The following is a 13,829-nucleotide window of genomic DNA, read 5'->3' on the forward strand; positions in this document are numbered from 1 at the left end:
GGCAGTGACAGGCTTGAGAGCAGCCCTGAGGTGAGGGACTTAGGGCTGCTGGTGGAGGAGAAGCTCAACATGAGCCAGCAGTGTGCACTTGCAGCCCAGAGAGCAAACAGAGCCTGGGCTGCAGCAGGAGCAGTGTGGGCAGCAGGGCCAGGGAAGTGATCCTCCCCCTCTGCTCTGCTCTGCTGAGACCCCACCTGGAGTACTGCATCCAGTTCTGGAGCCCCTGGGACAAGAGAGATCTGGAAGTGCTGGAAGGTGTCCAGAGAAGGCCACATGGGTGGTCAGAGGGCTGGAGCTGCTCTGCTGTGAGGAGAGACTGAGGGAGTTTGGGTTGTTCAGTCTGGAGAGGAAAAGGCTCCGAGGTGACCTTATTGTCACCTTTCAGTATCTTCAGGGGGCTACAAGAAAGCTGGGGAGGGACATTTTAGGCTGTCAGGTAGGGACAGGACTGGGGAGAATGGAACAAAGCTGGAAATGGGTGGATTCAGACTGGATGTTAGGAAGAAGTTTTTCAGCATGAGGGTGGTGAGAGCTTGGAACAGGTTGCAGGTTCCTTAGGTGCTGCTACAGTAGAGGTTGCAAGCAGGGTGACTTTTGTGTGTTCAGCTGAACGACTTGATGGCTTAGTTCCTCTGTAAGTGAAGGTAACTGCAGGCTGGTAAGGAAATAGTCTCTTTCTCTTCAAAATCCCTTTTCCAGCTACCTTTCTATGTAAGTGAATTTTACTGTAAGCATTGTAAGTTCCTTCTTGCTTGCAACGATTCGGTTGGAGGTTGATTAATTGAAGCAGGTCCTTCTGGTAGAAAGCAAGAAATACAGCTCCATGAAACAGGAGAGAGCAGAAATCTCTGCTGACAGAAGAGGTGATACAGAGGGCTTAGGAAAGTGCTCAGATTTGGGGCTACAGAAAGATGATAGCTGATTGTCTGCACAATTATTTCTGTGTCAGGTAATGAGAGTTACTGAAATTGCCAGTTGTATAAATGAGCTGTTCTGCATTATTGATCAGGCCCCTTTGTTTTAGCTGCACTGTAGGAGTAGGCTTTTCACTTCACTTACCACATCTAAATCTGACATGCCATGATCCATGCCTGTGGTAACTAATTCTGGTCTGTTCTTTCATTAAAGAAGTAAATACTGAAGTATGTTTAAAGTGAGGATACATCATCCATCTCTCGTGGCCTTGCAGGGACATGTTCATTGGCATAATCAGTTTGATCAGTAGCCTGTCCAGTCTGGTGGTTTACTGCTGTGATAATAAGCATTTACTGGTGCAGGAATCTCACAGGCCTGGTTACTTCACAGAATTGTCAGGCTTGGAAAGGACCCCAAGGATCATTCAGTTCCAACCCCCCTGCCATGGGTAGGGACACCTCACACTGTGAGCAGGTTGCTCACAGCCACATCCAGCCTGGCCTTAAAAAGTAACATCCAGGGATGAGGCTTCCACCACCTCCCTGGACAACCTGTTCCAATCTCTCACCACACTCATGATGAAGAACTTCTTCCTAATGTCTAATCTTAATCTCCCCTCCTCTAGCTTGGATCCATTCCCCCCAGTCCTATCACTACCTTACACCTTAAAAAGTCCCTCCCCAGCTTTCTTGTAGTCCTCTTCAGATACTGGAAGGCCACAAGAAGGTCTCCTGGGAGCCTTCTCTTCTCCAGACTGAACAGCCCCAACTCTCCCAGCCTGTCCTCATAGCAGAGCAGCTTCAGTCCTCTGATCATCCTCCTGGCTCTTCTCTAGACACATCAACTCAGCAATGTTCTATGTAGCAGGAATAGTCCCTTCTGCCCTTGTGAACTGTTTACTCATTCTATAAGGTGTAGTTACATTTATTAATTAAAAGCAGAGGAAAAGAATATTGAAATCCAATCTGTAAAGTTTTCAGGTCAAACCTGAACATTGATCACAGGCTCACAGGATTTGAGGGGTTGGGAGGGACCCAAAGAGGTCATTGAGTCCAATCCCCCTGCCAGAGCAGGACCATACTAGATCTAGCTCAGGTCACACAGGAACACATCCAGACAGGCTTTGAAAGTCTCTAGAGAAGGAGACTCCACAGCCTCTCTGGGCAGCCTGTGCCAGGGCTCTGGGACCCTTACAGTAAAGAAGTTCCCGCTCGTGTTGAGCTGCAACCTCCTGTGCTGCAGCTTCCATCCATTGCTGCTTGTCCTATCCCAGGGAGCAGTGAGCAGAGCCTGTCCCCCCTTCCTGACCCCCAGCCCTCAGATCTTTATAAACATTGATTCAATCCCCTCTTAGTCTTCTCTTCTCCAGATTAAGCAGCCCCAGGGCTCTCAGCCTCTCCTCATCAGGCAGTGCCCTCCAGTCCCCTCATCGTCTTCACAGTCCTCTGCTGGACTCTCTCCAGCAGATCCCTGTCCCTCTTGAACTGGAGAGCCCAAAACTGAAGGCAGTACTCAAGACAGGGTCTTACCAGGGCAGAGTAGATGTGGAGGAGAACCTGCCTTGATCTGCTGGACACACTCTTCTTAATGCACTCCAGGATCCCATTGGCCTTCTTGGCCACAGGGGCACATTGCTGTGCCATGCACAACTTGTTACCCACCAGGCATATTGGTGACACTCTGTTTGCTGCCCTGCAATGCTGTGACAGTTGTAGTACTACCTATTTTAATGTTGCCCAAAGGAATTGGATTTAGAATAAGCCTATTCCAAAAGAGAAGCATGAAAAGAGAGCTGAACAGAAGCCACCATCCTGTTATTACCATAAGTTGCTTAAATCACATGCCCTGATTAGACATTCTGACCCTCATGAGTTACAGCAAAAGAAAAAGGGGGGATAGGGGAGAGGAGAGGTATATGTATTCTTACAGTTTCTGTTCAGAGACCCAATTTTTGCTTCTCTTTGGTGAAATAATGATTATTACACATATTTCTGAAGGGATAAAAGAAAAAGGGTAGGTATTAGTGAACTCTCTTTATGCTGTGGTTTCAGAATAGGAGAGGCTTTACAGTCAATTATTTAGATGCAATAAAGCATCTGAAAGCCTTATTATCTCAGAATAATCAATGTTTGGCTGAAGCAGGAGAGCACTAATAGCTGATCTTAAAAGTCCTGCTCCAGTGGCATTTGAAATAATGGCAGAGATTTTTCTCTGCTCTGCTGAGACCTCACCTGGAGAAGTGTCCAGCTCTGGAGCCCTCAACACAGGAAGGACATGGAGCTGATGGAGCAGGGACAGAGGAGGGACACCAAAATGCTCAGGGGCTTAGAGCAGCTCTGCTACAGAGACAGGCTGAGGGAGCTGGGGGTGTGCAGCCTGCAGAAGAGGAGGCTCTGGGCAGACCTAAGAGCAGCCTGCCAGTGCCTGAAGGGGCTGCAAGAAGGCTGCAGAGAGACTGTTTGCAAAGGGCTGCAGGGACAGAACGAGGGCAATGGCTGCAAACTCGAGCAGAGCAGATTGAGATTGGATGTCAGAACAGGTTCTGCAGCAGGAGGTTGCAGGAACACTGCAAGAGATTCCCCAGGGGAGATGATTGTGGACCCATACCTGGAGTGATGCTGGAGAGGACTGTGAGCAACCTGATCTAGTTGAGGATGTCCATGCAGAGGGTTGGAGTGGATGACCTTTGGAGGTCCCTTTCAACCCAGACCAGTCTCTGATTCTGTGAATCAGATTCTGTGAATCCCTCCCCAGCTTTCTTGTAGCCCCCTTCAGACACTGGAAGGCCACAGGAAGGTCTCCTGGGAGCCTCCTCTTCTCCAGACCAAACAGCCCCAACTCTCTCAGCCTGTCCTCATATGGGGAGGTTCATAAGGCCATTCCTGAAAGCCCTGTAATGTTTTCGAGTCCTGGAAGCTTAAAGGACATTCATTTCAGATGGCAGAAGTTCACTTAGGGACTAAACTGCCTGAACCTAAGTAAGCTACTCGTTGGATACTGCCTTTAGAGTCAGTGCAGACAATCACAGAATGTTAAGGGCTGGAAGGGACCTCCAAAGCTCATTCAGCCCAAGCTCCCTGTCAGAGCAGCATCACCCAGAGCAGATCACACAGGAACACATCCAGGCAGCTCTTAGAGGTCTCCAGAGAGGGAGACTCCACAGCCCCCCTGGGCAGCCTCTTCCAGGCTTCTGTCACCCTCAAAAGGAAAAATTATTTCCTCAGAAATAACCTTAAACATTTCTTTTGTTTCAAGATGACTTAATACTTCTCCAGTGCCCCTACTTTTCACCAGTGAGAGGGCAGAGTAAGGAGCTTGGACTGCTCACTATCCTACCTGACATTCTGTGGTTCCATGATTCTGCTTTTAGGGATTTGCAGAGCTTCCAGAAACTCATAAACATCCAGAGGTGTAAGATGGCTTTTGAGGCACCTATGTTTTGTCACTGTTGAAGATGTGGTAGTGAAAAAGACCCTTACAGCTTCTTGTGTTCCTACAAAAATGAGGCTTTGGTTGGCAATTCACTAACCAGCCCCTTCCAGAAGGTTTCCTGTACAGTTGGATGTGGTGAATCACATCTGTCCAGATTTCTGCCACTCACTGTCCCTTCCCTCAACTCTCTTCTCCTAACAGCAGCACCCCCAGACTCTGTTAGCTATTTCAGACACCTTTATGGCAACCTTATCACCTCTGCCTTCGCTGGCATCCCCAGCTGCTTCAAGGTGTCAGACACCTTTGTCTCTTCTATTTGCTCAACTGTAACAAAGTTAAACTCCAGCCTACACTTGGCTTGAAATTGGATTCTATTTCAAAACTGAAGATGGATTTCTGCACCTGAGAGCTTGCCTGGCTTGTTGGTTTTTTATCCAACAATATGAGCTGGTTTAATAAAAGACAGCTTAAAAATAAAGGCTCCCTACAATCTCGCTTCATTTAATAACAAAAGCATAAGGCTGAGATTTGAAAGCTGTTGGTAAACACAAGTTACTCAGAAGCAGTCCCCTGGAAGACAGAAGCTTAATATTTCTTGTCATTCCAAACAAAAGTGATGAAAATTGCCTCCAACTTGGCTCTGTCCTGCTTATTATTTCGTTCCCATCCCAGCTTGCAGTCCTGCAGCAAGCCCAGGATGGCTTGTGCTGCTTCACAACACCCAGAAGACTGTCTTCATTAGCAGTAAAACAAGCAATGATTGCATTCTCCACTCCTGTTTGGCACTTCCCAGAGCCACAGGAACATTGAGGTTGGCAAAGCCCCTCAGGATCACCGAGTCCAACCCAGAGCCCTGCTCTGCAAGGTGCACCCTAAACCATAGCCCCAGGCACCACAGCCAAAGCACCCCTAAACACATCCAGGCTGGGTGACTCCACCACCTCCCTGGGCAGCTCCTTCCAGTCCACTCTTGCCATGAAAACATTTTTCTTAACATCCAATCTAAACCCACCCAGTCACAGCCTGAGGCCATTCCCTCTTGTTCTATCCCTAATTCCCTGTGAGCAGAGCCCAGCACCAACCTCTCCACAACCTCCTTTCAGGTAGCTGCAGCCAGCCATGAGCTCTGCCCTCAGCCTCCTCTGTTTCACACTAACCAGCCCCAGGTCCTTCAGTCTCTCCTCACCACATTTATTCCCCAGGCCCTTCCCCAGCTTTCTTGCCCTCCTCTGACTGCCTCCATCACCTCTTCAGCTCCTGCCTTGCATTTACCCTCGAAACAAGCCAAGATCTTCCTAGAAACCTTATCTTTCTTGAAGTCTGTATTAATCCATGCATTCATTCTCTGAGCAGCAGATTAAAATGGAGGTTGTTCTGTTAGATGTTGGTACAGATCTCCACTGCCCTTTGTTCTCTTGTTCTTGGCTTAAATGATGCCATTGCTGTAGATTTTTTTTGTTTTGTTTAGTATTTTAATATTATTTTCCAGATGAAGAAGTGTTGGGAAGCCCAAGTAGCTGTTCCTCTTGTTAAAGGAGATTCTCTTCACTGAAAACTGCAGCAAATCTTAGAATCAGAATGGTTTAGGTTGGAAGGGACCTCAAAGTTCAGCCAGTTCCAACCCCCTGCCATAGGCAGGGACACCTCCCACTAGAAGAGGTCACTCAAGGACTCATCCAGCCTGGCCTTGAACACCTCCAGGGAGGTTGTGGAGCACAGAAGCACAGAATGTGCTTCTTTGATCACATTCTGTGCTTCTGTGCTCCACAACCTCTCTGGGCAACCTGTGCCAGTGTCTCACCACTCTCACTGCAAACAACTTCTTCCTAACAGCCAGTTTCAATCTCCCCTCTGACACTTTAAACCCATTCCTCCTCGTCCTGGCATTACAAGACCTTGTCAATAGTCCCTCCCCAGCCCTCCTGTAGAGCCCTTTCAGATCCTGGAAGGCCACTCCAAGGTCTTCTCGAAACCTCCTGCAGGCTGCAGAGCCCCAACTCTCTCAGCCTGTGCTCACAGCAGAGCTGCTGCAGCCCTCTGAGCATCTTCGTGGCCTCTTCTGGGCTGGCTCAAACACTTCCATGTCCTGCTTGTGTTGGGGGCTCCAGAACTGCACACAGTACTCCAGGTGGGGTCTGAGGAGAGCAGAGCCAAGGGGCAGAATCCCCTCCCTTGCCCTGTGCCCACACTGCTCTTGCTGCACCCAGCACAGGGTTGTGTCTGGGCTGCACTCACACTGCAGGCTCCTGTGGAGCTTTTAATCACTGCAATCCCCCCTGGTCCTTTTCCTCAGGGCTGCTCTCAGGCATTCCCCACCCAGCCTGGAGCTGTGCTTGGGACTGCACTGACTGGCTGCATGTTGGATGTTTGAGTCCCCCAGGACGCTCAGCCAGCACTGAGTCTGTGCTCTCCAGCTGACCTTTCTTTCCCGATATAAACAAAGAGCAGAAGTAATCTTTCTGAAAGTCAAGCTGAAGATAAGATCAGCCTGCTGGGGTGGTAATTACATTAAGTAAGGTCTAATCATCAGATCAAATGCACAGTTGATCCTATGGCTTAGGTGTGGGTGAGGAATACGATCTGGCTTCACTGGTATAAAAGACAGATGCGACTTTTCAGGAGGATACATCCAAGCATCAAGGACCTTCAAACACCATCCTGCAGTTGCTCAGCTGCCTGCTTCATTCTTCTTGCTCAAGAGAGGTAATGTACTTCTAAATGTTTGTTATTGTTAAAGAGGGACATTACACTTTGATCTCGCTCATAAACTTTCTGTCTTCCCACTTTGCTAGCCCCAGTCAGGCAAGAGCCATGTTCTTGTCATCCTGTCTTTGGTCTTAGCTCCATCTGCCTGGGCATGATCTTCTGGTGGCTGCAAGGACAGGGCTCTCCTGATTTTGTTTCCAAGTTTCAAAGCTACTCTGTAGGGCCTTTGCCCTGCTGCTGTGTGAACTGCTGCCTTTGATGCCTGTGTCCTGGTCCTGTTTAATCGATCAAACGACACCTGCTGACTCGCGTGGGGGATCTCTGCAGCAACAAAGCATCCTTCTGCTGATCCATACTCTCTTTGCACACATCCCAGTGCTCCAAGTTCCCTTTCTGCCAGGGATATGAGGCAAGTGGCTTCACTGCTTGGACCACCTCAGGTTTGCTTCTCTCTCCAGATGCAAGCAGGCATTAAGCAAACGTTTGCATCATTGCAGCAGTCCTGACAGGGATTCTGCTGCATAGGAACAATATCTACAACGAAATATTTTTCCATTGTGGGGAAGCTGTCTTCATTTAATGATACTTGGTTTTCTACCATCTCTCCTGGTTAGGGTTGGCAGTGCCTTCTCTGAGCAGTACAGCATGCTTAAATGGCCTCTACACCACCTCTCGCAGTCAGTCGCTTTCTCACTGGCATTATTGCCCTTCTCCTTGCTGCCTCATTTGTAGTAGGATTTGGAGTCACAATTTCATCCATCCCAGGAGGATATTTGTCACGGACTAGCAGCATTGACTGCTGTATCTGGAAGAACAGAGGCCCTTAAGTGGTTAAGGATTGATTTTTCTTCCTCTCCCCTCCCTTTTTTTCACTTGCTAAGCACATTACCTTTCAGTATCTAAAATGTATGTATCAGTGGTGGTGGCTTGGGGCTTCCTCTTGCACATCGTGCTTTTGTGTGACAGCTTTAGGCTTTTAAAGCCAAGGAATCAGGTGGTCTGTGAAGTCACACATAGCACCTTTCAAAAGATCCAGTTGCAAGAGTTCAGGCACAACCTAAACAAGCTGTCAGCTGCAGAGGGAGCCTGGGGCAGGGGCTGACTGCAGAGGTGGAGAGATCCACATGATAGGGTAATGTTTCTGGGGAGGTAGGTAAATAGTCTGGTGAATAGGAGCTGCAAGAAAACAAAAGCTAAGCTGATGCAGCAGCAAAATGAAGCCCAACAGAGTCACAGAGTCACTCAGGGTTGGAAGGGACCACAAGGATCACAGGATCATAGGATGTCAGGAATTGGACAGGACCCAAAGAGGTCATCGAATCCACAGCCCCTGCCAGAGCAGGGAGGTGTTGAAGCAAAGCCTGGCTGGGGCACTTAGTGCCATGGTCTGGTTGACTGGGTATGGCTGGGTGCTAGATTGGACTGGATGAGCTTGGAGGTCTCTTCCAACCTGGTCGATTCTATTCTATTCTATTCTATTCTATTCTATTCTATTCTATTCTATTCTATTCTATTCTATTCTATTCTATTCTGTTCTATTCACCTAACACTGCCAAGTTCACTGCTGAGCTGCATCCCTAAACACACTTCTTTTAAGTACCTCCAGGGATCGTGACTGGACCACTTCCCCAGGCAGCCTGCTCCAATGCTTGATAACCCTTTCAGCAAAGAAACCTTTTTTCTAATATCCAATCTAAACCTCCCCTGGCAAAACTTGAGGCTGCTTCAGTGTGTGGACAAATAAGGAAGAGGAAATGATGTCCTGATGAGAAATGATTTTCTCTGAAATGAGTCTTTCTATGTCCCAGATTCTGCAGACTCTTTCATCTCCTCTGTAAGCATTTGCTGGCTTTATTCAGTCTGCCATAAATATTAGACAGTTATGACATGTGAAGTTTATGTGCTGTGGCTTATGTTAATATTTGGGGGGGGAAAGAAAATGAAATAGTTAAAGATGTGGAAAGAAAGGCACTTCTTTTTTTTTGCTGTTGTGATGAAGTCAATTTTCTGAGCCTATAAAATACAGATCAGTACACTGCATTTTCCCTCTCCAGTCCTGGTTCTAATTTGCCTCTGTTGCTTGCACTGAATGCTGTGTCAGTGTGCAGCCAAGACACTGCTGCTGCACTCAGTGCAAAGCAGTCCTCTGCAGGATCACAGGATCACAGAATCACAGAACTATGCAGGTTGGCAAAGCCCCTCAGGATCAGCAACTCCAACCTGGAACCCTGCTCTGCAAGATTCACCTTAAACCATCACCCTAAGCACCACATCCAAACCACCCTTAAGCACATCCAGGCTGGTGATTCCACCACTCCCTGGGAAGCTCATTCCAGTCCCTGACCACTCTCCCTGTGAAAAACTTCTTCCTAATGTCCAATCTAAACCTTCCCAGCCTCAGCTTGAGGCCATTCCCCCTTGTTCTGTCTCCAACTCCCTGTGAGAAGAGACCAGCAGCAGCCTCTCCACTATTCCCTTCAGGTAGTCATTGACAGCAATGAAGTCTGCCCTCAGCATCCTCTTTTTCAAACTAAACATTCCTCCTTGTTAGGGGTTGGAAGTGACCTCTGGAGATCTTGCAGCCTAGCCCCTCTGCCAGAGCAGGAGCAGAGAATCCAGCACAGGGCACACAGGAACACATCCAGACAGGGTTGGAAAGGCTCCAGAGAAGGAGACTCCACAGCCTCTCTGGGCAGCCTGTGCCAGTGCTCTGTCACCCTTACACTCAAGAAGTTCTTGCTCATGTTGAGGTGGAAGTTCCTGTGCTGCAGTTTCCATCCCTTGCCCCTTGTCCTATCCCAGGGCTCAACTGAGAAGAGTTTGTCCCCTCCTTCTTGACCCCCAGCCCTCAGATACTGATAAACCTTGATTGGGTCCCCTCTAAGTCTTCAAAGATGCCTGTGTTTGTGTTTGCAGAGGGCTGATGGACTGCTGCGGGAAGTACGCAGCTGTCACTCTGACTGCTCTCTCTGTGCTTCTTCACCTCCTCCATGCCTTCCCGGACGGAGAGTTTCTCATGCAAGGTAAGCTGCCTCCAGAGCTCAGAGGCACTTACTCTAAACAGTGTTCATTGCACTTTCACATACTTTACAGCTGGGGTCACAGATCTCATTGTTCAGCTGCATTTCACAGCTGGCAAAGCCCCTCAGGATCACCAAGTCCAACCCAGAACCCTGCTCTACAAGGTGCATCCTAAACCATAGCCCCAAGCACCACAGCCAAACCACCCTTAAACACATCCAGGCTGGGTGACTCCACCACCTCCCTGGGCAGCTCATTCTACTCCCTGACCACTTTCTCCATGAAAAGCTTTTTCCCAACATCCAATCTAAACCCACCCAGTCACAGCCTGAGACTATTCCCGCTAGTTCTATCTCTAATTCCCTGTGAGCAGAGCCCAGCACCAACCTCTCCACAACCTCCTTGCAGGTAGCTGCAGACAGCAATGAGCTCTGCCCTCAGCCTCCTCTGTTCCACACTAACCAGCCCCAGCTCCCTCAGTCTCTCCTTATCAGATTTATTCTCCAGGCCCTTCCCCAGCTTCCTTGTTCTCCTCTGCACTGCCTCCAGCACCTCCACAGCTCTCTTGCATTGAGGTGCCCAAAGCTGAACACAATACTCAAGGTGTGACCTCAGCAGAGCAGAGTCCAAGGGCACAATCCCCTCCCTGTTGCTGCTGGCCACAGCATTTCTAACCCCAGCCAGGATGCCATTGGCTTTCTTGGCCACCTGGGCACACTGCTGGCTGCTATCCAGCTGCTTGTCCATTACAGCCTCCAAGTCCCCTTCTGCCATGCAGCTTTCCAGCCACACTGCCCCAAGCCTGTAGTGTTGCTTGGGGTTGCTGTGCCCCAAGTGCAGGATCTGTCATTTGGCCTTGTTGAAGCTCATCTCATTAACATTGGCCATGGATCCAACATATCCAAGTCCCTCTGTAAAGCCTCTCTATCCTTCTGCCAGATCTACACTGCCACCTCACTTGGTGCCATCTGGGAGTTCACTGCTGACACACTCTGTGTCTCCATCAAGACCATCAATAAAGATGTTAAACAGAAGTGGTCCCAACACTGGGCCCTGGGGGGACACCATTTGTGCCTGGCTGCCAGCTGCATTGAACTCCCTTTGGGCCCTTTTGGTCCAGCAGTGCTTTATCCAGCAGAGCAGTACTCATCCAATCCATGAGCAGGAATCCTGTGGGAAGAGTGATGAAGGTTTATTAACTTTAAGAGATGATGGCATCATAAATGAAGGTAATTTGCTAGGAGCATGCTTCTTGATTCTTCTCTAAACTTGATATCTCCAGGTCAAGAGTCTCCCAGGTCCTCATGTTGACCTGGGGGGATCTTAATCCTCCAAAGAATATCAGATGAAAGCATTTTGGTTCCTTGTACCCCTGAGATCTAAATGGCAACATAACATCAAAACTAGCAGAACTCATGCAGAATATTGTCTCCTCTGTGGATCCCAGGGTATGGGAGGTTGGTGGTGCAGGATTTCTGTGCTATTAGGAAAGGTTTGGCAGTGTTTTGGAGGTTGTGGCTTCTTTTTTTTTGATTCAGCCTCAGGCTGATTGTAGACAAAGGTGAGCTACATTGATCTTGGGATCTTTCTTAAAGCTCTTGTTATCCAGAGTCTTGCCTGAAAACAGGCAGTGTGTAAGGAGCACTGCAAATCCTCCTGGTGCTATGGAACTATCTAGAGGTAGGAGGAGGTTTTCTAGGGACAGATAATGCAGTTGATGTACAGAAACCCTCCCACAGCTGCCAAGGAGATAGAAAAGGAAACCCTTACAGGTTCAGCCATGCCTGTGCCTTGCCTAGGAAGCCTCAGCCTAGTTCTACAGGTGGTGCATGTTGCAGAGGTGAAGGACTCTGAAGGGGAAGTTTGATGTCTGTCCTGTCCTGTTCTGCAGCTGTCAAGCAGCAGGATGCAGCTGGTGCTTCCTCTTGCCGCCTGCACTTTCCCTTTCTTTTGGAAGATGGAAATAGAGCTGGAGGCCAAGTAAAAGCCTCTTCCTTGTTTTCTTCTGGCAGGCTGTCCAGAGTGCAAGCTAGGGGAGAACAGATTCTTTTCCAAGCCAGGAGCTCCCATTTACCAGTGCACTGGGTGCTGTTTCTCTCGGGCCTACCCCACCCCAATGAGATCCAAGAAGACCATGCTCGTCCCGAAGAACATCACGTCGGAAGCAACGTGCTGTGTGGCCAAGGCTTTTACCAAGGTGAGCCTGTGAGTGACACCTCCTGAGGCTTCTTTTAGGCTGCAGTGTTTAGCTGCAGCAGAGAATGGGAAGAAAAATATGGTTTTCATAGAATGATAGAATGGTTGAGGTTGGAAGTGATCTCAAAGATCCTGAAGTTCCAACCCACCTCCATAGGCAGGGACACCTCCCACTAGAACAGGCAGCTCAAGGACTCATCCAACCTGGTCCTGAACACCTCCAGGGAGGTTGTGAAGCACAGAATCACATCAAAGATCCCATTCTGTGCTTCTGTGCTCCACAACCTCCCTGGGCAACCTGTGGCACTGTCTCACCACCCTCACTGCAAACAACTTCTTCCTAACATCCAGTTTCAATCTCCCCTCTGCCAATTTAAACCCATTCCTCCTTGTCCTGTCATTGCAAGACCTTGTCAGTAGTCCTTCCCCAGCCCTCCTGGAGGACCCTTCAGATCCTGCAAGGCCACTCCAAGGTCTCTTTGGAGCCTTCTCTTCTGCAGGCTGCAGAGCCCAAACTCTCTCAGCCTGTCCTCAGCAGAGCTGCTGCAGCCCTCTCAGCATCTTGGTGGCCTCTTCTGGACTGGCTCAAACAGTTCCATGTCCTTCTTGTGCTGAGGGCTCCAGAACTGTACACAGTACTCCAGGTGGGGTCTCAGCAGAGCAGAGTAAAGGGGAGGAATCCACTCTCTTGCCCTGCTGCCCACACTGCTCTTGCTGCAGCCCAGCACAGGGTTGCTGTCTGGGCTGTGCTCACACTGCAGGCTCCTGTTGAGCTTTTCATCACCCCAGACCCCCAGGTCCTTTTCCTCAGGGCTGCTCTCAGCCATTCCCTAACCAGCCTGGAATTGTGCTTGGGATTGCACTGACCCAGGTGCAGGACCTTACACTTGGCCTTGTTGAATGTCATGAATGTGAGGATGCTGGGGTTACTGTGGAGCTAATTCTAACAATGTGTTTTGTGTCTTGTCCTTTTCTTTCCTTTGTTTTGGTGCCTTTTAAGATTACCCTTAAGGACAATGTGAAGATAGAGAACCACACAGATTGTCACTGCAGTACCTGCTACTATCATAAATCCTAAAGGCCGGTCCCTTTCTTAATGACCAAGGACAACAGTGAATGGAATATTTGGGGTGTTTCAGCCTTTGCAGCAGCACTGTGCAGAGTCTTGTTCGCTGGTCAAGGTGCTGGGAAGAGCCTATGAGTAAGATGGATGATTGTTTTGTTTCCTCTTTGCTGCTTCCTGCATTTAAGTGAGTTTCCTTCTTTCCATTAGGGATAAAATACAGCACTTGCATGACAACAGAATGCTTGGTCTGCTTTGAAAATAAACTGTCAGTTAAGTCACCAGTGTTTCTCCAGGAAAAATGATGATTTCATGGTTCAGAGGTTCAGAACAAAAGGGAAAAAAAGGAAGATTCTGCCTCAGTTATTTTTTTTTATAACGAGAGAGGAAGGGAAAGAGGAAGGGAGAGATAGGAAAGTGGACAGTAAAAGAAGCAATAATTTCCCCACATTCACAGGGCCAGCAATGTGCCCTTGTGGCCAAGAGAGCCAATGAC

At 48.7% G+C, this 13,829-nt stretch overlaps 1 protein-coding gene across 1 annotated transcript; it reads left to right on the forward strand.

Annotated features, from left to right (window-relative positions):
• Positions 1–6,982: 6,982 nt before the first annotated feature.
• Positions 6,983–13,614, forward strand: CGA (glycoprotein hormones, alpha polypeptide). Its single transcript, XM_064169309.1, has 4 exons — positions 6,983–7,050; positions 9,970–10,076; positions 12,087–12,271; positions 13,271–13,614. The coding sequence occupies exons 2-4, from the start codon at positions 9,977–9,979 to the stop codon at positions 13,346–13,348; spliced, it is 363 nt and encodes a 120-aa protein (XP_064025379.1). The 5' UTR covers positions 6,983–7,050; positions 9,970–9,976; the 3' UTR covers positions 13,349–13,614.
• Positions 13,615–13,829: the final 215 nt, after the last annotated feature.

Source organism: Pogoniulus pusillus, chromosome 31 (genome assembly GCF_015220805.1).
Source record: "Pogoniulus pusillus isolate bPogPus1 chromosome 31, bPogPus1.pri, whole genome shotgun sequence".
Lineage (NCBI taxonomy): Eukaryota > Metazoa > Chordata > Aves > Piciformes > Lybiidae > Pogoniulus > Pogoniulus pusillus.

Coding starts and splice junctions, on each gene's coding strand:
- CGA (XM_064169309.1), top strand. CDS start 9,977: ATGGACTGCTGCGGGAAGTACGCAGCTGTCACTCTGACTGCTCTCTCT. Junction 10,077..12,086: donor CGGAGAGTTTCTCATGCAAG/GTAAGCTGCCTC, acceptor TTCTTCTGGCAG/GCTGTCCAGAGTGCAAGCTA. Junction 12,272..13,270: donor TGGCCAAGGCTTTTACCAAG/GTGAGCCTGTGA, acceptor GTGCCTTTTAAG/ATTACCCTTAAGGACAATGT.